Here is a 22408-nt window from a genome sequence, read left to right on the forward strand (position 1 = left end):
AAACTGCTATTTTCAATGACTACTTATTTTTGTCCAGCTTTAACATTAATATCGATATCGGTTATCGGCTACATGAGTTTAAAAATATCGGCATATCGGATATCGGCCAAAATCCCAATATCGTGCATCCCTTATTTTATTTATTTGCACCATGTATTTGCTATAAAATTAAAATATTTCAACTAATTTATTTAAACAGTGAACAATACACTCTTTAAAATCTTAACTGATGAGGGAACTTAAAGGTATACTATGCAACCGGTGTTGATTTTCCAGCGAGGCTCCCCCCAGAGGGCGAAAGTAAAAGTGCATTGTCGTAAATATGCTCAGCTGTTCTCCTGGTTTCTCCGTCAAGCCAGGCGCGGTTGTTTTGAGCTTAGCAGACAGGCGAACGCAACGAATCACCATGTCTACTGCGGTGACTATTTTGTTCCAGTTTTCGAGTTTGAAAATTTAGCATGTTTCCAACATGGGCTTTCGCTGTTTTCTCGCTGGTTCCGCCATGATAACTGCACAAATATCGCCACTGCGCTAGCAACGAGCATGCCTTTCACTGGGGGTGTGTAGCAGTTCTCGCCGTAAAGCAAGACCGACTCTTGCGATGCACGAGACTTCAGAGCCTGTGGGTGCGGGCCGAGGGCTCCTGCAATTGCAAGTACGGTATTTCCCCTACAGACCACCAGGGTGGCCAATAAAACCTTTGTTCGACCTGAAATGACTCCTTTAATCATCCAAAATGTTATGAAACACATTAATTAACTGAAAAATGTTGCATAGTATGCCTTTAAAGTTGTAGATATAAGATGATTATTTAACGAAAAATATGACACTTTTTATCAATATGACATCAGAAGAAATTAACAGTACCAAAGTGACAAGACCAAAAAATGTAATTTTAAAGCAAATAGTCATGAACAGTTTAAGAATACATGAGGTCCAATGACAACCAACCAAACTGTTTAACACATGTAGTTCCGTTTAATTATATAGCCCCAATCCACAACATGTCATCTAAAGGCACTTTATGGAAAAAATTCATTTAGACAATACAATGATTTATCATCTATAATCCAGCTAATTATGCTGATGATCCATTATTGACTGTGGGAACAAGCACTGCTGTGTTGGTTAGGGTCCTAAATAATTTATCAAAAAGGACCATGTTGATGGTATCAAATGACTTAATATTACATATAATATGTTTAAGAATAAAATAGAAAAAAAGGATTATTTTTAGAAGCAATTTTCTTTAAACCAAACGGACAAAAAAATTTGTGTTTCTGTAAAATTGGCATGTAGAGAGGAAAATTAAAAAGGAAAGTGATTCCTCATGTTTCATTCTAACAACAATAGAACATTTATTCAATTAAGGTTCAGTTTAGATGATTATTGGTGCTGAATGTTTGTTTTTAGTAAAGGTGAAGCAAAATAAGCTATGATAGAGGGTTTCCTATGGAGCTTTACCAGGAAACCCAGTCTGTTATTGGACCCTTTTACTCTGACCTGATCACAAGGCAGAACCAATTTTTTTTACTTTAGCAGGCAGAAAGTAACCCAAACCAGACACTACATTGCAAGAACCAGCTTCTGTAAAAAGTGTTTTCATATTCCTCTACATTAGTGTGATGCTGGCAGTTAAGAAGTTAAAAACTGTCTTACTTAGCACCCCCTATCAGCATGTTGCGGTTGGATGTTCCCTGTGTGTACTACATAGCTGAACTGACTGATTGTGTGCATGAGTTCTTTGGCATCAGGTTTGGATCAGTTGTGTTTCTATTGTGTTTGGGCTGCTGTCAGTTCTGTGAGTCACATAGTCCTCTAAAGAACATTACGCACTGAATAATTTACCTGTAGATGGGTTGTTTTAGGCTGATGAATCTCTACTTTTGCAGCCTGTATGCAACACTTCCTCTTCCTGTTTCCAATTGAATTGTTATTGCAGGTTTTGTTTCATCCAAGTCCCTTCCTCATCCTGATGATCTTTGGTTTGCCTGTTTCTGACCACATAAATTGGTGGATTTTGTATGCTCCTTACAAAGGGCTGTCTACTTTCTCCTTGCTCCGGGCAGAGTTGTAGGTCTGCTAACGCTTTGAGCAAAGCCATTTGAGTCTAAATACCATTAAAGGCCACAGGCTATAATTTCCAGATTCAAATTTAATATTAAAATTATAATTTTTATATATATAACTTCGTGTTTTATTAGTTGAACATCTTTGTTAGTGGATTTATGAAGTTCTGTCTACTTCAAGTTTTTTTTTAAGCCCAAGGTTGCGTTTTAGTAACCTTAGAGTATAATTGCATCAGTGAACTTTGTAAATCTGGGGTATATACTTGATTATACTTAATTGATTGAAAAATACTTAGTTTTGGTATTTAGCATACTTCAAGTACACTTCCATATACTACTTTGTGCTAAGATTTTGCTGCATTATCAGTTAAGAACTTTGAGAGCTACTCTAAAAATCAACCAATTAGAACCTGTCTGCCTGCAAAACATCAAACAGAAGTGGTTTTGGTAATTTGCAAAGAAATTTAAGATATTAGTTAGGTTGCAGCTAATCAATACTTTGGACTAAAAGAATGGTACCATTCTACCAATATCCTGTGAACCCATGACTTTATTATTTCCCCAAATCCCAACAAAGGGTGCGCAGGCAGTCCACTACGTTGGACTGGCTGTTTACAGCAGATTTGAACGCTTTTTGACCTTTTTTTACAGGGCTTATTATTTTTATAGCCAAGTACGCTTATTATTTGCCAGGCCGTCTGGATTGTGTGGTTAATTGACAAGAGGAAAGCCTCTGTTTATGAGGATCCACTTTTTTCTGGTTCAATGTTTCGTGGTTTCTCTGTTTCTGGTGTCTTTTTGTAGGCCTTGCTCCATCCATCCACGTGTGGGATGCAATGACCAAGCAGACTATTTCCATTCTACGTTGTTCCCATGCTAAAGGCGTTGGATACGTCAACTTTAGCGCAACAGGAAAGCTGCTGCTGTCAGTTGGTGTGGAACCAGAGCACACCATCACAGTGTGGAGATGGCAGGAAGGTAAGTTCTATAGAATCAAACTGCTGTCGAGTACCTCCAGTGATTTTATTTGACATTGAAACATCTAAAAGTGCAGAATTGCTGTATCTATCAACTTAAACCTTCTCATCTGTAGACTTGAGGAAGAAAAAGTTACCTCTTTACTTTCTATAACATATGAACCACTGACAGTCTGATCCTGTTCTCCCATGACAGGCACTAAGGTGACCAGTAAAGGTGGCCATGCAGAACGGATTTTCGTGGTGGAGTTTAGACCCGACTCCGACACCCAGTTTGTATCTGTGGGAATCAAACACATAAAGTTCTGGACACTGGTTGGTGGTTCTCTCATGTATAAAAAAGGTGTGATTGGCTCAGTAGAAGATGGCCGAATGCAGACCATGCTTTCTGTCGCCTTTGGTGCTGTAAGTCTTGATTTCCGTAGTCTATATGCATCTACCAATGTCTAGTCACTCCTCAGAGTGAAGTAATGTTTTTCTCGTAGAACAACTTGACCTTCACTGGTGCAATAAACGGAGACGTATACGTGTGGAGGGAACACTTCCTGGTACGGGTAGTGGCTAAAGCGCACAGCGGTCCTGTTTTCACCATGTACACCACACTGAGGGACGGACTCATCGTTACAGGAGGGAAGGAAAGGCCGTACGTAATTTGACTTACCTCTTAAACTCTTTTCAAGTTTTAGTTAGGATACTGACTTATATAATCATAGTCTAAAAGATAACATAACTTTTTTTAAAACATGTTTTGGTATTGGATTTTGCAGAGATAGATTTTAACTTTAGGCTTGAGTTTCAGGCGTATAATCAGTCTCAGATGGACAATTTAATATTTGTCCTGCTTTGCTTTCATTCTGGTAAACCAGCCAGAACACAGACAATTGTTAATGTTCTGCAAATGTTTTAAATTAAAGAAATACCTTTGAGCAACTCAAATTATTCTAATTCATCCCTACTGTTCTAGTGTCCAGCCGTTAGTCCAGTTGGCTTTGTACTTGAATTTGTGTAGGATGTGAGATTTCTGGTTTCATTCAGAAAGACTTCGCCCTACAGGGGAATGGATTTTGTACTTCATCCATTCTTTTTGGTAAATCACAGGACTAAAGAGGGGGGAGCGGTTAAGCTTTGGGACCAGGAAATGAAGCGCTGCAGAGCCTTTCAGCTGGAAACGGGTCAGCCAGTAGAGAATGTCCGATCCGTCTGCAGAGGGAAGGTAAGGCACAATGCCTGTGATCTCCAGGCAGATTTACAATTGCAAGGACTGTCTCTCTTTTTCCCCCCAGCATTTTTTATTGTAATTACACTGTCACAAGTACAGAGCAATGAAATTAACTCCCTGAATTTAACCCATCCCCTTGGGGTGCAGTGGGCTGGCATCATGCACTAAGGCTCTTTGCTCAAGGACCCAGAGTGGCATTCTGTGGGAGTCGGGCTTGAACTCAGAACCTCTGGGGATTCCATTTGCAATGCCCTAACCACTAGGCCGATCAAAGGTCCCAGATTCTATTCTATTCCAACATGCCTCTTGTTGTTGCAGGGTAAAATTCTGGTGGGAACCAAAGATGGGGAGATCATAGAAGTTGGAGAAAAGAATGCTGCTTCAAACACAATGATCAATGGTCACACGAAGGGAGGGATCTGGGGTTTAGCAACACACCCTTGCAAAGATGTCTTCATCTCTGCCAGTGATGATGGGACCATTCGCATATGGGACCTGGCTGACAAGGTACTGAACTCCAAGAGGCCATTCTAGCCTTTATAATTGATGTGGTAATTGATTTAATATTGGATTCTACTCTAGAAACTATTGAACAAGGTGAGTTTGGGTCACCCTGCCAAGTGTACATCCTACAGTCCCAACGGGGAGATGGTTTCCATCGGCATGGAGAACGGCGAGTTCATTGTGCTGTTGGTGAACTCACTCACAGTCTGGGGCAAAAAGAGAGACCGCAGCGTCTCCATCCAGGACATCCGGTATTTATTCATCACCAAAGTACAGCAGTGTACCAGTACTGAGCTTGTGTGTAGTATCTTTGATCATTTCAGGCTTCTTTTCTTCCAGGTTCAGTCCAGACAACCGTTTTTTGGCAGTTGGATCCATAGAAAGCGCAATCGATTTCTATGACCTCACTCTAGGCCCGTCACTCAATCGAATTGGGTACTGTAAGGACATACCCGGCTTCGTCATTCACATTGACTTCTCTGCCGACAGCAAACACATCCAGGTGATATGGTTTTAGGTTTATTGATTTTTAAATTGGACGGATCCCAGCTGCTTTCCCAACCCCTTAACCGTTGATATGTTTTTCATACTGTCAGGTGTCCACCAGCACCTACACCCGTCAGGTCCATGAAGTCCCCTCAGGGAAAATTGTAACAGAGCTGGCTGTCATTGAAAGGCTCACCTGGGCAACCTGGACCAGGTAAGACGGGCACCAGTGTTGGAAAAACTTGCTCATTAAGTTAATAATGACAATAAATGAAACATCATGTTTGTTCAGTCCATAACACCATGTGCTTCTTTCACTAGAGAAATCCTGGACCCCCATGGGTGTTTTAATGTTTAGCTAATCTTAGAGATCTCACTGAGGATCAGCCAGCAGGGATTTTTTTCTGGCGCGGACTTATCCAGTTTTTTCCCTTTTTCACTAGCATCTTTGGTGATGAAGTTCTTGGTATTTGGCCTCGGAATGCTGACAAGGCTGACGTTACCTGTGCTTGTGTTTCCCACGCCGGGCTCAACTTGGTGACTGGAGATGACTTTGGCCTCATCAAGCTCTTTGAATTCCCCTGTCCTGAGAAATTTGTAAGAAAATCAAGCTGCTTTACATTTGTTCAGCCTGATCCGGTTCAACCCGTCACCTCCTGTCCTCTCTTTCTAGGCGAAGCACAAGCGTTACTTCGGTCACTCCGCTCATGTCACCAACATTCGTTTCTCCTGTGATGATAAATACGTCATCAGCGCCGGAGGCAGTGACTGCAGGTAAGAACTGATCCACACCTGCTGCTTGTCAAAGTGTTTCTTAAACAGGGTTCCCGCGGGTCCTTAAAAAGTCTTAAAAGGCATTGAACTTTTCAAAAAAAAAACTAAGGCCTTAATTGGTATTAAAATGTCTTAAATCAGTCTTTTTCGTAGGTCTTAATTTTTAAAACATCATAAATAGGATTATTTTTATTATGATTTATTTTTGTTATCTAAATAAAACGTTAAAATTGACTTTTTTTTTTTTTTTTTTTATAAAAAAAATAAATAACGGCTCGCCATTATTGGTTCCGTCCCGATAGCGGAACCAATAAAAGCGTTGTTGCGGCCGGGACATTTGGGAGATGCACCATTAACTTTTTGCCTGGAAAATATGAGCAAGTGTAAATGTAACGAAAATTGGTTATCCAGCCAAGAGTTTTCTCCATGGCTAAAACCAGGGAACATACTTGAGGCACAGATTATTTTGTGCAAGAAGTCATTCAAGCTCAGAACGATGGGAATTAAGGCAGTGGAGTCACACATGCGAAGCACGAAACACAAAGCGTCAAAATCCAGTTACCGAGAAACAGCCGCTATTTCTCAGTTTTGTTCCACCCTTGTCTCTGCAACGCCTCCACTTATCACCAAATCAAACATACTAAGAAAACGATACAAAGAAAAATAGCTGCAAAAAAGACTTAGCACTGGTTATGTTGTGGCTTTAAAACTGATTTGTTTTGTTCCCTGCTAAAACAAAGTTTGTGAATTCAGTTAAATAATTGTTAAAATATATCTGTCATTTGTGTGTTTTTAGCTTTCTTCCTTTATGGGAAGCTTTTCAAAATTTGAACCATTAGTGCAGTGGTTAATGTGAAAATAAACCTTTGGGTTAAGTTGTCGCAAGTAAATAAATCATGAAACTTATAGAAAATATCTCTGAAAATAAGGCTGAAATAAGCTTATGGTCGCCTGCTTGAATTCTATGAAGAATAACTGCAGTTGATTACTGCAAAAACGGAGCTCATCCAGTGTACGCTAACAAACAAACAAGCCATCTCTGCCAGGGGGCAGATTAGTTGCTGACTCCTCTGTTTGATTTAACTCCAAAGAAACGTCACAGTTATATTAAATGACCTTAAACCTTAGGGGTGTAAATAATAATCCTTTTGTATCGATGCATCAATCCAACAGCCGACAATCCGATGCATCGACACGTCCGCAAGAGAATCGATTCATGTTTTTTTTTTCCTCCAGTCTATTTTGATCCATTTGCTCCCGGGTGTAATTCTCCTCCCATGCTGCGGTGGCGCTAAACCTATTTTGCCCTCCTACCTCGCTTCCTGGTTATACTCTTACAGCAGTGTGTTGCATTGAGCTTGACACAGACATTTTTGATTTATGCTCACCTCGCTCTTCTAGTTGGAATTTCGGTCATAAAAACAAAGCAAGCTGGCCTCCTGTCTGCGGCACTGTCTGCGGTCAGCTACAATTTGGGAGAAGTGCAGCGGAGCGTCTGTGCAGGGGGCGGGACGTCTGGAGCCGAGGTATTCTGCTATATATTCCGGTATATCCAAGTAACGTCTTCCTATGGGCGATCGACTTGAAGGCACAAACTGACCGAGGTGGAAAGACTAGTACTAAAAAATTGTAACCGAGTAAAAGTATCTTTACTTTGCCTAAATTCTACTCAGAGTAAAAGTAAAATTATACATCTCAACATTTACTCAAGTAAAAGTACAAAATTACTTCATTTAAAATGTAATTTGAGTAAAAGTTACTTAGTTAATTTGAGTTATTTAATGCAAAAAAGGATGAGTCAAGAATCAAATTGACCACAAGGTGTTCTAATCGATTTCAAGGCATATTGCTATGGAGGATAAAAAGTGCCAAAATTAAATAAATAAATACAGCATTAAATAAATAATTATATGTGTCAATAATTAATTAAATGTGGAATTAAATAAATAAATGTGTCATTCATTAATTAAAACCACTGTGACACCATTCCTGCAGGGTGGCATCATTAAATAAATAAGGAAAGGAAGGAGTAAAATGCCACTGCCATTAACTCCTTAAAGCCTAATTTATCCTTGATGTGCGTACCAGGGTCATGTGACCAAATTATTTAATTCTAGAACCCCCCTTCCCCTCCCAACTATGGATAAAAAGTGCCAAAATTAAATAAATAATTAAATGTGTCAATAATTAATTAAATGTGGAATTAAATAAATAAATGTGTCATTCATTAATTAAAACCACATCATAATATAAAGTGCCACAATTAAATAAATAAATACAGCGATAAACAATTAATTAAATGTGTAATTCATTAAATAAATAAGGAATAAAATATATAAATATGTCATTAATTTAATAAAATACGTCTTCATTTTATTAAAAAATATATATAATTATTTCAGTGTGCATTTAATTATTTCATGGTCCTGTGTCGCAGTGCATCGAAACCATTAAAAGAATCTGTCAAACTCACCCATCAAAGTTAGGGGGCGGGGTTAACGCGAATCGAGTCTCTGTAATCGATTTGCTTCGCCTTAATGTGCAGGGTGACCAATCAGGTGTTAGATAACCGCCCCCTAACTTTTTATCCTCCACATATTTCAGTGGACATCCACACTTGCAAAAGATCAGCTGGGCTAAAGAACATACTTCCTCACAGCACAAGGACAGTCACAACCTGAACCATAAAGTGCAAACAATTTTCAGTCCTACTGTCCGACAGACAACACCATGATAGGAATAAAGAAATTTAAACTACATTTTAAAGTTTTCAAAATGCACACAAAATAAAATGCCCAAAACATACCAGAAATCAAACTAAAACGCAACAGGATCCCACTGTTATTAACAAGCTCCTCATTTAATGATTTTAACTGACACTTGTTTTTACATCAATTGTTTATATGTTTGAATTGTGTAAATAAAGTGCTGTTAAAAGTTAAAAGTCTTCTTCTATCTATTTTAATGGCGATTAAGTGTCGGTTCCATGACACAGGGGTTTAAATTTCCGGCCGCATTTAATTTTTTCACCATCAGTATGTTATTTATTTTTTTTACTCCGTAACGTGAGGGGGTTTTAAATGTAGCGAATAAAACTACTTAGGTTAAAATTTACTCGAGTAAAAGTAAAAATTACATATTTCAAAAACTACTTAGAAAATTACAAATTACTCATAAAAAGTACTCAATTACAGTAACGTGAGTAAATGTGAGTAAAAACTTTCCACCCCTGCAAACTGAACTGTTCATAAGTTATTCTTTATGGTACGCCAGCATTCATAACATGTAGGTGAATCACTGTCCCCCAGACATCCGCGGTTATATTTTTTATATTGGGTCACTAAAGGTTACCAGAAGAAACTAGGTTTCCTTCGTGTTTTTTAACCTAGTGAGACGAAAAAAGTTCCTGGAGTTCTTTTAACAACTCGTTAGTAAGGGAGTGGTGTGGTTAGAGCAGAGAGCTTGTGTTCTGAAGGTAGCCGCTCTCCAAGTCCCTTAGTAAGACCCATTAGCCCATCATTGCTCACCATTAGCCTCGTGAGACCATCCTGATCTCGCAAGCTTTCAAGATTTCACTCACTAATCAGTCTGGCTACTCTCCGTTGAAGAAAATTTGGAGCCGTTCACCAAACGAACGTCCAATCAGCGTTGGCTTTGAGGCGGGTTGAGGTGTACCGCAAAGGGAAGCGCGACAGTTCAGTCTAAAGAACATGGCGGCTTCAGCCGATGAAACTAGCGTTAGCGTGGCTATCGAGCAAGTTTTATCGGAATTACAGAGCATTTCTTCACTGAAAGAAGAGCAAAACACTGCTCTGGAGGCTTTTCTAAGAGGAAAAGATGTTTTTGCTCTTCTCCCGACTGGTTTCGACAAGAGTAGCCTGGCTGTTAGTACGTCATATGCTTCTTTGATCTGATTGGTTTATTTGGCCCGTCTATCACCAACATAGGCCAATCAGCTAACCAGTATTTTCGTCCCTTCCCAAAATTACTCCTACGGAAGGTTTCCAGAGAGATATGCGGAGCAAATCCATCTGGCGGAGTCTGGTTAGGGCTCCATGCTGCCCACTGCTCTTTATGGAATGGGTTAATCTGTAATGTACATTTGCAGTGACTGATAAAGTTGATTATTATCCTCATATTTTTTTGTTTCTCTGCAGCCTTTTCGTATGGAAATGCCAGTGAGGTTTCTGGAACCGTCCTCTCCGTCTGCATCCTTGTTTCTGCCCTGCTAGGAACAGAAGTCTGACTTCCAGCTGCAGATCTGGGATCAGCTATGCTGTGGATCCACATTTCCACACACTTCCTCAGATCGAAGGATTGAAAAGTCATGCCAGCCAGGAGTTGTCTTGTACATTCAGATGAAAGCAAAGAAAGTGGCAGTGTTTCAGGTTTCTATCTGTAGTTTGTAGATGTTTGGAGAAACGTCTGATCTCCACCACCATGTAGCTGAGTGATGTGATGTGTTTTTGTGTCAGTTTGTGCCTTTTTTTAATCTCTGACCAAACATTTGATACAGCTTATTTTACTTGTGGTGCTATAATCTTTAGGGCTTTTAAATATGTTGATGCTGTTGGTGTGTTTCTGTCTGTGATGATGATGATGACAATGATGCAGTTTACTGACCTGAAGGTTAAAAAAAAGAAGAGTAAAAGTAACACAGGAGATAAACTGTAGAAAAACATTTTTAAGATTTCTACCTCTGAACACAATATAAAAAACCATAGTCTGGGTAGAAAATAGATGTTTGTTCCAATAAAACTCCTCTGTTTGTGTGGGTGACGTTTTCAGCCACAGGGTGGTGCTGTTCCCTCTAAAACTAAATGCTGCCTGAAGATTTAAAGGGAAAAAAAGAGAAACACTTGAAGTTGTTCATGTGAAAATGAGACTGATTTATAACAGCAGGGTGAATCTGTCTGTTTTTAACTGTGAAGAATAAAATGTCTGATCCAAACCACCTCATGTAGCACCGCTTCAGTCCGGCTCTGTGAGCGGCTCAGATCCAATACCTCTTTAAAAGATGTTCTGAAAGTTAACCTGGAGGATCAGCTCTTTGTTCCTTAATGAGTTGTTAAAACTGTAACCTGGAAACAGTTTAAAGAACAAAGATGTGTTTATGGTCAATTTAAAATCAGCCTGCTGTTCATCTGTTCACCTTCATGCTTCCTGATTATCCCAGAAGAACTGAAGAAACCAGAAAGGACTAATATGGGAACCTTTTAATTTAGGATAGATAGATGCAAATCAATAAACCTGTTAGATGAGCCTTTCTTTGTGTGTCTGTTACAAATGAAGTATTGGAGGAAATCATTTCATGACGTCTGAAAGCCTTTGGCTACAAGTTTCAATGACAGGTTCTAGAGCCAGAATCGTATTTCTTATCCCTGATCAGATGAATATACATACATCTCAGGCGGAGATCCAGGTTCCACAGGTAGACCTGAGGTATAAGTTCAGACAGCTGATGGTGTGGGTAAAGGAACCATGCTGCCTGCCAGCCTCTGACTTCTGAACCAGGGGGCGGAGTTACAGGTCAACCTGAAAGACAACAGATCAGCTGAGACAACAGGTGAGTCAATCACACTGGATTTTTTTTCTTTATTTATCTCAGCTGGTGTCGTATTTACTGACAAAAACTGAAATCGGGTCTGAAAATGTCCAGAGGGAAGAGACAAAGAAAGTGTTTTTGTTTTTTTTGTCTTATCTGACTCAGTTACACTGCAAAAAATCTAAATCTAGATAAGTAATTTTTACTTAAAATAAGTGCATTTGTTCTTGGATTGAAGAGGTAAAAGAGACATTTTGCCAGTGGAACAAGACAATTTACACTTAAAATAAGAAAACCCAATTGCATTGTCTTATTTCAAGAGCATTTTATCTAATTATCTTATTTTAAGAGTAAAATTACTCATTCCATTGGCAAACTATCTAATTTACCTACTTAAATTAAGGGTGAATACACTTAATTTAAAGGAATAGTACACCCAAAACATGATTAGCCTTCATTTTCTACTCCCCCCCATGCTGAACAACACTCTGGAGTACTTTTTTGATATCTCAAATGCATCTGGAGATCTGGGAGGCTTCTTGCTGTCTGCTGACATTCAAATAATGGAGGTCTATGGCGCCCGAGGCAGAAAGGTCCATAAAAGTCCACAAAAAATGTGTCAATATTCCTCCATACTGCTCGTCCAATGTATTCCAAGTGTCCTGAGTGGGTAGCATCCAGAATTTACTCGAAACGAAGTCATTTAGAATGTTTTTAGAGCATAAACAGTAGTGTATAGGATTTCCTAAAAGCGCGCGCCTGCGAGTTCATGAGTCTACGGAAACCGCGGCAGACCAAACCAGATGAAAGTGCGCATTCAGCTCGGCAAAGAACTCATGCTCTTCCTCAACTCTGAAGTCCTCAGACATCATCTTTCGTTGTTTCTTTCTTTGCACAGGTAAACAGCACATTTCTTCTTCTACGCTTGCATTATCGGCAGAGCAGACGCTGAATGCGCACTGGACAGGTCTCCATTCCATCGCAGGGCAGCACAGAGACAAACAGGACAAACAACCATTCACACCTAAGGAGAATTTAGAGAAACCAATTGACTTAACAGTCATGTTTTTGGACCATGGGTGGAAGCCGGAGTATCCAGAGAGAACCCACACATGCTTAGAGAGAACATGCAAACTGCAAGGCAGCTGAGCTGTGCTACTTAGCAGGCCAGATTTCTGTAAAACCGAATGCAAAATGGATTAGTAAAAATGGTTTGAGATATAAAGTCTGGCACAAATATTGGAGTATTAAATTGGTCTTCAATTGGTCAATATCAATTTTAACTTTAATTTTTAGACTTTTTAAGGAACTAATCGGTGAAATATCAAGTCATTGATATGTTACTTTTGTTTAGAAGAAGATTATGACCATTAAAAAAACAAAAACGAAAAAACAGCCACTCAATAAAACAAAAAATTATTATTTCTGACTTTAATCTCAGCATTCTGACTAATTCCCACTTTAATTTTCTAATTCTGACCGTAATCTAAGAAATCGGACACTAAACTTATAATTCTGACTTTATTCTCAGAATTATTCTCATAGATAATAACAGAGAGATACTTATATGGAGATATATTGATATATGTATACATACATGTATATATGTATAAGGTAAGAGATATGTGTATGTATATATTTGTGTATAACTGTATTAATGTGTTTTTTTTTATATAATAATAAAAATGATAAAAATGTGTGAGCGGCTGTGCTTTGCAACATGCATACATCCTATCGGAATATTCAATTATTCCTAACCCCACTAATAATATTTAAATGCAATGAACCATTTGTTTGTTTTCAGCAAAAACAAACCAAAACGTGTCAATTAATTAAATATTCAGCGAGTAAAGTTTATTAAAATTGATTACCCATTAAAGTGAGCGGAGCTGTCGACCGCCCCAAGATGGCGCCACTAAAACCATAGATATCCATGACTAAAACCACGTGGGCGCTCTTAAGCAACAGCTGTCGATGCATAGATTATATGGGGTGTATGTTCATGCTCCTCCACACCAGCAGGGGGTGCTAATCTTGATATTGATATCAGGCGTTAGCTAACTGTCATGGCGGCTCCCTGTAGCAGCCGAATTTCACGGTGAGACTGTTCCCCACTTCTCTGACGCAGGATGAGGTGAAGAGCTGACTTGTCTCAGGTGAGACTCGGAGCGCGAGCAGGCTACGGAAATTTTGCGGCGGTGTGGTGATTTCCTGACAGCATTTTGAGTAGCAAAAGAACAGAACTCCGTTCAGAAAAAGTCAAATTTTAGGTTCGGGGGGTAATTTCAAATGAATCAATCACACCAGTGGGCGTCGATTAAACAAGAGCTCCTCAAATATCTATCCGGTATCTTAGTTTGTGTCTTATGAGCAGTTTTGGCTTGAATGCTGGATTATCAGTCACAATATATATTACCTGATAGTGCTGATTAAACTAAACATAATTGGTGTCATTTAGGCTGAATCTTTTAGCAGTTCTTCTTTGTTTTATCGCCAGGAGCTGCTATTTGGGAACTTTTTCACCAGTTTCCCTGTGATCAGCTGGTCTCAATCATGAGTGTTTCTGTTATTTCAGAGCTGAATTTTACTCTGAACTGTTTGTTTCCTCCAGTTGTTCCCACTACAGCCATGAATGTGATGTCATCAGTGATGCGGGGAGCAAGGCTGCTGTCCCACACAGACATGCATCTGCTCCTCTGTCCTTCCCGGAGCTCCGCCCCCCTTCTCACCTGGACACAGAGCAGAAGGTTTGCCTCCAAACAGGTAAGTCTGAGGATCTGAAACAAACAGGAGCGTTTTCCTGCTGGCTGTTTATTTGTTAGTGGTTTTGATTGAAGGTTCTAACCTCAGCGATTTGAGTGTTGTTCTGGGCTGAAATAAAGACATGGACTCTTAAATAATTTTCTCCAGGTGAAAGGTCAGAGGAAGGACCCCAAGAAGCAGAACCCAAAGCCCAAAGTGGACAAACAGGAAGTGGAGATCAGACAGGGAATGACGGCGGCAGCGCTAGCAGCAGCCATGAACAAAGACTTTGGTGAGAACCTGTAGATAAGTGCTTTCAGATGACAGGTGTTGTGAATTGGCTCTATATAAATAAACTGAATCTAATTGAACAAACTGCAAGATTGTTTCCAAGTGGGTTTGTGCCGACTGGTGGTTCTGTTCTCCTCCAGATCACGTTTTAGAGGCTCTGCTCAACACCTCTATGGACCTGGACTCCCTGAAGCCAGACTCTGTTCTGGAGGAGAAGTGGATTAAAGAGGTGGTGACCAGGTCTGGGATGAAGTTTAGATGGGCCAAACTCAGCGAGAGCAGAGAGCGACCCAATAGAGACGCCCTAAGGAGGTACCAGCAGATCTGGCCGCAGCAGACATACCGGTTCTGAAGAGATTTTCCCACAAGTCACAGTATGGGTGTAATCTAGAGATGCACTGTTCGATATGGTTCTTGTTCCTTCATTTACTTGATAGGATGAGAAAATAATAGCAAATGCCACACAGGTCGCTATTCAAAAAAAAAAAATAAATAAAAAATCCGGTGTTTTTTTTTTTTTTTTTACATTTCTAGAATTAAACAAGAAAGGATGCAAAAAAAGGTTCTCCTTCACGTGATCTCAAGGCATGGCTGCTGAATGCTGCACCCAAACTTTTCTTACTGACCCCTCCCCTTTTTGTTTACGGGAGTTTTTGCACCCCCCCAAGTCTCTACCACCACTCCAACCTTTAAGCAGTTAAACAAAGAAACGTCCACATGTGGTTCTGAAACTGTTCGTGGCTCTTTGGACCCTGTAGAATGACTCTTAATGAGGGCTAAGATAGTAAAGAACCAACTTACGATTTTAAGTATATTATAATCTACCTAAAGTATTATTCGTCTGCTCTATATATGGTTGGTTTAAGTGTATTTTTATTTCAAACAGGAAGAATGTAGAACGTTTAACTGACCTTTTAAACAAAAGGGAAGATGCAGTGGTCAGGTTGTAGCAAGATTGTTAATCTCCAGCTATAATCCCTGGACAGGTTGGTTCATCTGTAAAACATTTTGTTCTGTGTTCCTCGTCTTCTTCATCTTTGCTATTCCGAGCTTCTAGTCAAAATACGCATTTTTGGGAGCGAACAGCTTTACAACTCCTGATATAGGGCTTAGATTTTCAACAAAGTCTTGTAAAATGTTCCAAAACTTCGTCTGGTTTTGTTTTTATCTCTGGTTCAGGGATCTTCCCGTCAAGACTTTAATTTATTCTGACTGATCCAAGTCCAGCTCTCCTCCCTTTAGACACCAGATGAACCAGGAAACCTTGCAGAACTAGCGACTTCAGACTAGATAACAGATGCAGTTATTATTTTTTTTTCTTTTAAGGCCGATGCTATTTAATTTGACGTCAGTCTAACTGAACCCATATCTGCTGTGACCCTCTAGACCTCCGGCCGACCCGGCGCAGCTGGTGAGCCGCCCCCCGGTGGTCACCATCATGGGTCACGTGGACCACGGGAAGACCACGCTCCTGGACAGCCTGAGAAAGAGCCAGATCGTCTCCACGGAGGCGGGAGGAATCACGCAGCACATCGGAGCCTTCCTCGGTAAATTCCTGGACGACCGGTTACCCAGAACGATTGCAGTCACAGGTCTGACCGGCTGTTTTTTTTCCTCCCAGTCCAGCTGCCTACGGGGGAGAAGATCACATTCCTGGACACGCCGGGCCATGCCGCCTTCTCCTCCATGAGAGCCCGCGGAGCCAACGCCACCGACATAATCATCCTGGTGGTGGCGGCAGACGACGGTGTCATGAACCAGACGGTCGAGTCCATCCAGCATGCCAGGAAAGCCAAAGGTAGGAGCTGAGCGTGTGCGGCGGTGAAGTGAAAGGAGAACGGATTCTGATGTTCCTTCCTGCGCTCCGTCCATTAGTGCCTATCATCGTGGCGGTTAACAAGTGTGATAAACCTCAGGCCGACCCTCAGCGGGTCAAACAGGAGCTGCTGGCTCATGATGTCATCTGCGAGGAGTTTGGAGGAGACGTCCAGGCCATCCACATCTCTGCTGTGAAGGTGAACTGACACAAACAGGACCTCGGCTCAGCCGGGATCTGGTTCCTGACCACAGTAACCTCTGATGATGTTACCGTTACTAGGGCGACAACCTGCTAGCCCTGGCCGAGGCCACGGTGGCGTTGGCGGAGGTTCTGGAGCTGAAGGCTGACCCGAGCGGTCCGGTGGAGGCAGTCGTCATCGAGAGTCGAACGGACAAAGGCAAAGGGTGAGTCCTCCAGATCCGGCACTAACCGCTCTGCTGGACCCGCTTTAACCCGCTGTCTCCTCAGACCGCTAACGACTGCCATCGTCCAGAGGGGCACGCTGAGGCGAGGTTGCGTCCTGGTCGCCGGGAAGTGTTGGGCCAAAGTGCGCTTCCTGTTTGATGAGAACGGGCAGGCTCTGGCGGAGGCTGCACCGAGTACGGCGGTGCAGGTGGTCGGCTGGAAGGAGCTGCCATCCGCCGGGGAGACCATCCTGGAGGTGGAGTCTGAGGTGAGGCCCAGAAACAGAGCAGGACTTCCTGTCCTCCAGATGTAGAGAGTCATGGTTGCTTCCTATCTGAGACCGCTGCAATAAAAGCCTGTAGTTTCTCTGCTTCTGCAGCAGCGAGCCAGAGAGGTGGTGGAGTGGAGGAGTCACGAGGAGGAGCAGCAGAAGCTCCTTGAGGAGCAGAGCGCCATTGAGCTGAAGCAGAAGCTCCACCTGGAGGAATACCGACGGGAGCGGGAGGGGCTTGCCCACCTGAGCTGGCGGCAGAGGAAGGCCGCTCTGTACCGGGCCAACAAGACCCGCTTCTCTATGAGGCCCAGCGAGAGGACGGAGAGCGACGAGCTCAGCTTGCCGCTCATCATCAAAGGTAGGGAGGCGTCTTGTCTCTGGCAGGCTCCACCCACTGTGACATCACTCAGCGAGTCCCTCTGATCTGCAGGTGATGTGGATGGGTCGGTCGAGGCGCTGCTCAACATCCTGGACGGCTATGACGCCCAGGAGCAGTGCCAGCTGGAGGTGGTCCACTTCGGCATCGGAGATATCTCTGAGAACGACGTCAACATGGCGGAGATGTTTGGAGGTATGGACAGCAGGGGGCGCTCCCGTCGGGTTCTGATGGAGACGGATTCTCTTGGATTTCATGTTAAAAGCTTGATGTGTGAAGCTGGAATGCAGGATGAAGAAGCTGGTTCTGAGTTCCAGACCTGTTGGTTATCTGATGTTGCCATGGTAACCGGTCCAAAAATGATCCAGCACCTCGAGTTTAGTGAATGAGGCAACATGTTTTCAGGAGTGGAGGCTGTGGGGTTCTGCTCACAGCAGACCTTTTTTCCTGCTGGGTCAGAACCGGTTGAAGGTTTCCTCCTCTCCCTCAGGTTCTATCTACGGGTTCAACGTGGCGGCGAGCCGCTCCATCCAGCAGCTGGCGGCGAAGAAGGGCGTCCCACTGCAGCTGCACTCCGTCATCTACAAACTGATTGATCAGCTGAAGGACGAGCTGAGCAGCAAGCTGCCGGCCTGCGTTACCCAGAACAGCGTGGGTGAGTTTGGACGGGACTTAGACGGGCCCACAGGTTTGGTTTATCAGAACCATCCTCAGGATCTTCGTTCTGTTGACTGATTTTTTTTTTTTTTTTTTTTTTTCCCAGGTTTAATAATTTTGATTCAACCATTCTGATCAGACGAACTTCTTTCTTTGTCAGGATTCAGTTGAAACTTACAGAAGAGGATTAGGGCCACTGAAAAAAAAAAAAGTTTACTGATTTTAAAATTTTATTTCAATTTAGTATTGGAAAAAAGTCAGAATTCTGACTTTTTTCTCAGAATTCTGACTTTTTCCCCATACTAAACTGAAATAAAATTTAAAAATCAGTTAACTTTTTTTTTTTTTCCCACTGGCCCTGATCCTCTTCCGTAGAAACTTGATCGTGACAGAAGGGATTTTATTTTGCCACAAGAACCTTGATTTTTGTCAGGAGAACTTTGATAACATCAGGACACTCTTTATTTTTTATGCAAAATCTTTGATTTTTAGAAAGAACCTTCGCTCTGTGAGAGATCATGTTGCTTGTCAAGAAAACATTACTTTTGTCAGAAGAACGTAAATTTATTTAGACTTCAATTAAATTTATTTATATTTTATTAATCCACAAAAGAAATTCAGTTTCAGTACAGCCCGTCCCGGGGACGCGGTGTCAGTGGCCGTTTCTTAGTGACAAGAACCAGTTTTTCCTCATCGCAAAAACCTTGATTTTGTCAGAAGAACCTTTTATTTTTTTTAAGAACCCTTTTAGGCATAGGCGGATCTACTGGGGTGGCATAGGGTGGCAATTGCCACCCTAAATGACAGCCTTGCCACCCCTGCTGCCACCCCAGTTGGCTGTAGGGGTGGCGAGGCTTATAAATTATTATTATTATGGATAATTTGAGAATTGCGACCTCTAATTTCCAATGTCGGACTGCAGTGAATGCAGCACGAGATGACGCGAGAGCGACTAAGACTGATTAGTTTTGAAAACCGAGCGGGGCAAAGCGAGGGATCCAGGGGTGATGAGGAGAGGAGACACGGGATGAAACAGGTAAAAACTGATTAACTATCTATGGAGAAATTAAATCATAATGAAAGCACAATGATGCTAGCATAACTGCAATGCTGATATTGAGATGATAAAAATCAGGTTGCAGAACGTTATTTCTCTATCTTTGATGTTAGTTAGGCCTGACGTTTCAGGCTCATAAAGACATATTTGCGGTCAACTATGACAGAAAAGAGACGATCAAGTTTGGTTAAACTCAAATCAAAACGCACAAAGGCATTTGATCTAAATAAATTTGTGAAGCGTTTTGCTGAGCAACATGGAAATCGCTGCATTCAGCTGTTATAGTCATGTTAACTTTATGTTATGGTCTCTGGTGAGCCTTTACAGAGCTGTTACATTTTGTTTTGGCACCTGAGAAAATCTGATATTTCCTTTAATAAAACCAAAAGTGTTAAAAGTAAATTTAAAAATGTGATACAGGTGTAAATCCTGCTTAATACGAAGCAGTGTTTCTTTTTTTTTTTTATATATAGTATGAAACTATCCAGAAATGACCTGTATGAACCTACTCACAAAATGTTTTGTACTTTTACAGATTGGAAGCAAAATTTATTTTTATGTTGCTTCTTTTCAGATTTGTGGAGTTTTGGAGGTAACATACAGTACCTGCCTTTTTGTTGATTTATTGATACAAGAGCTCTATCTACAGCATATCTACATGCATGAAATGTCCCTTTCATGTTGCCTTAACTGCTGTATGTCAAGTTACTGAGGAACAAATGGGGTAAATGTGTGTTCAGAGTAAACATTACATAGATGTCTGGTACCTTGTTTGGTGACTTGACCCATTTATTTCTACTGTGTATTTATGCTCACTTTATTCCAGCTCAGTCCATAGATCTCTGATGGGTAACTTTTTCTTTCTATAGTTTCTTCTTGTGCAAATGCTGCAAAGCTGCCTCTCTGACAGTCAATCTCACACATCTGCGACTCAGCACCTGTGTCTTACCTTAATACCTTTCCTGTCATAAGGCCCCTCTAGAAGTAGTGTTATCATTCTTCTATCTCCTATTAGGTGAGATCACATTGTACGATGTATTTCTAATATGAACTGCTTCACATGAAACACTTACTGTACATAATATTCTCACCAAACTGTGATAACTGTGATTAAATTCAGTGTAAACAAATACCATATGTTGCCACCCCTCAAAAATTCCTGCCCCCCTCTCGCCACCCCATAAATATTTTTCTAGATCCGCCCCTGCTTTTAGGAGACCATTTTTCTTTGTCAGGAGTGAAGAGAAAATTTACCTTGTTAGCAGAACCTTCATCTTGTCAAGAGAACCCTGATTTTATAAGGAGAATTTTACTTCATTTATGAAGAAATTTTTACACCTAAACAGTTCACTTTTTCAAAAAAACTTTTTAGGTCAAATTTTTTTGGAGAATCGTTCCCTTTTCAGCAGAACATTTTTCTACCTCTGGACTCGGTAGAACTTTTCTTTTCGAAGGAACCGTTATTGTTTTCAATTGTGAAGAAAACTTCGACCTTGTTAGCAGAGTCTTCTCTTTACTGAAAAAGTCAATTCACAGGGTTTTGTCAAATGTTATGACATCCTTGCAAGGTGAAGCTGTCTTCAAAGTAGACAGATGAAGAGGTTCTGTCGGGCCGCTCATTAAAGCTGTGACCTGCAGCTCTCATCCAAACATCAGAACCGTTTCAGCTCAGGGCCCGGTTGCTTCTGAGGCTCAAGATTTGGTAAAGATATAGATGATTTGATGCAAATCAGCTCCTATCCCTTGTCTCGGTCCTCTGCTGCAGGTGAGGCGACGGTCCTCGCCATCTTTGATGTCTCTGTGGGGAAGAAGAAGGTTCCGGTAGCTGGCTGCCGGGTCCAGAAGGGCCAACTGGACCGACGCCTGAAATTCAGGCTGATCCGAGGAAAGGATACAGTGTGGGAGGGTGAGTGAGACAGAAACTGCTGTTCTTAGTCTGACTGGGTGAATGTCATTGCCCTCAGTCTGTGGCTGTGACCAAACGTCCGCCCAGATCATTATATAGAGCACTGTATAGTGGTTACACCATTTTGAGTTAGTGTCTGAACGTCTAGTAGATGTAAAAGGTGGTGGACCTGAGATTTCCCACAATGCACCTTGAAAAGCAGTGATCATCCACAGTCAATAGATGAGCAGATGGATCCCGGAATGCTTTATATCTTTCCTCGCAAAGCACCATGGGATTTGTTGTGACAGTGGCCCATAAATGGGTTAAAACTCTCCCCACAGCATGGCACCAAATTTAAGATAAAATGATTAGTGGTGAGCAGGGGGGCCTTATTCTGGACGCACAGGAACCTTTGCCTTCATACTCTCCAATCAGATATTAAAAATAAAGACACAAAACCATAGAAGAATATATATATATATATATATATATATATATATATACACACACTGAAAGTGAATGAACTGTTATGAAATTAAATTTAATATGACATTCTGAATTGGGGGCTCTGTGCTGGGAGACATTTGGACACAGGCTGGTTTCCAGGGGGGCAAGGTAAATGAGACCTCTAATGAATATATGGAAGGAGTTTCTAAAATAACAGAAATTAATTTTTTTAATTTAGTTCCTGAACAGATGGTGCTTTCAGCGAGGGAGTGAAAATATTAAGGATTTACCAGGTGAACCTGAAACTTCCAGGTTTATCTCCCCCTACAGGCCACTGGCTGCACTGCACCATAGCTAAATGAACAGCAGTCCTGGAATTCCTGGTAAAGATGAGAAAACTTTCACCTTCTAGATCTAATTCTCCATCAGAACCAGAAATATGTAAATTAAAGGATGCAGACATTGGCTGTGATTTACATTCTAGAGGCTTAGGAAGATTTTATGGTAAAAATGTTCATTTCCAGGTGCTGCAGCATCTTTTTTTTTATCATTCAAAATAAACATCTAGTTTATCTAGAGAGAAATTCTGAGCTCCATACTGAGCAGCTAATGCAACCATAATCTAGATCCATACATCTAACACCTGAGCTGTGCAGATTCTAACTCTTAGGTTCTGATTCTGCTGCAGGTTCTATATCGGCGCTGAAGCACCACAAGGACGACGTTCAGACAGTGAAGACGGGGATGGAGTGCGGCGTATCAACAGACGGTGACGTGGACTTCAAAGCCAGTGATGTCATCGAGTGCTTTGAGGAGCTGGATGTTCCCCAGGTCACTTCCTGGGACCCGGGGTTCTGACCGGATCGGACTCCGACAGT

At 41.4% G+C, this 22408-nt stretch overlaps 2 protein-coding genes across 4 annotated transcripts in view; both read left to right on the top strand.

Moving 5' to 3' along the window:
- The window catches only part of LOC119785502 (echinoderm microtubule-associated protein-like 6), a 36252-nt gene extending 25512 nt beyond the window's left edge, over nt 1–10740 (top strand). For all 3 annotated transcript variants that reach the window (XM_038288207.1, XM_038288208.1, XM_038288209.1), the window contains 11 exons: nt 2874–3047; nt 3243–3451; nt 3532–3689; nt 4145–4259; nt 4584–4772; nt 4848–5020; nt 5109–5271; nt 5366–5469; nt 5699–5852; nt 5929–6029; nt 10187–10740. In XM_038288207.1, coding sequence (XP_038144135.1) covers nt 2874–3047; nt 3243–3451; nt 3532–3689; nt 4145–4259; nt 4584–4772; nt 4848–5020; nt 5109–5271; nt 5366–5469; nt 5699–5852; nt 5929–6029; nt 10187–10211 — 1565 coding nt within the window. In that variant the 3' untranslated portion in view covers nt 10212–10740. The remainder of the gene's footprint in view (nt 1–2873; nt 3048–3242; nt 3452–3531; nt 3690–4144; nt 4260–4583; nt 4773–4847; nt 5021–5108; nt 5272–5365; nt 5470–5698; nt 5853–5928; nt 6030–10186) is intronic.
- A 678-nt stretch (nt 10741–11418) lies between these two features.
- On the top strand, nt 11419–22392 carry mtif2 (mitochondrial translational initiation factor 2). The gene is made up of 15 exons (XM_038288190.1): nt 11419–11499; nt 11544–11595; nt 14186–14337; nt 14485–14608; nt 14748–14919; nt 15994–16154; nt 16229–16405; nt 16483–16622; nt 16706–16830; nt 16895–17099; nt 17211–17463; nt 17536–17676; nt 17972–18136; nt 20961–21101; nt 22219–22392. The coding sequence occupies exons 1-15, from the start codon at nt 11419–11421 to the stop codon at nt 22386–22388; spliced, it is 2259 nt and encodes a 752-aa protein (XP_038144118.1). The 3' UTR covers nt 22389–22392.
- The last annotated feature ends 16 nt before the right edge of the window (nt 22393–22408 follow it).

This window comes from Cyprinodon tularosa, unplaced genomic scaffold, assembly GCF_016077235.1.
Source record: "Cyprinodon tularosa strain WSP-4 unplaced genomic scaffold, ASM1607723v1 ctg25, whole genome shotgun sequence".
Lineage (NCBI taxonomy): Eukaryota > Metazoa > Chordata > Actinopteri > Cyprinodontiformes > Cyprinodontidae > Cyprinodon > Cyprinodon tularosa.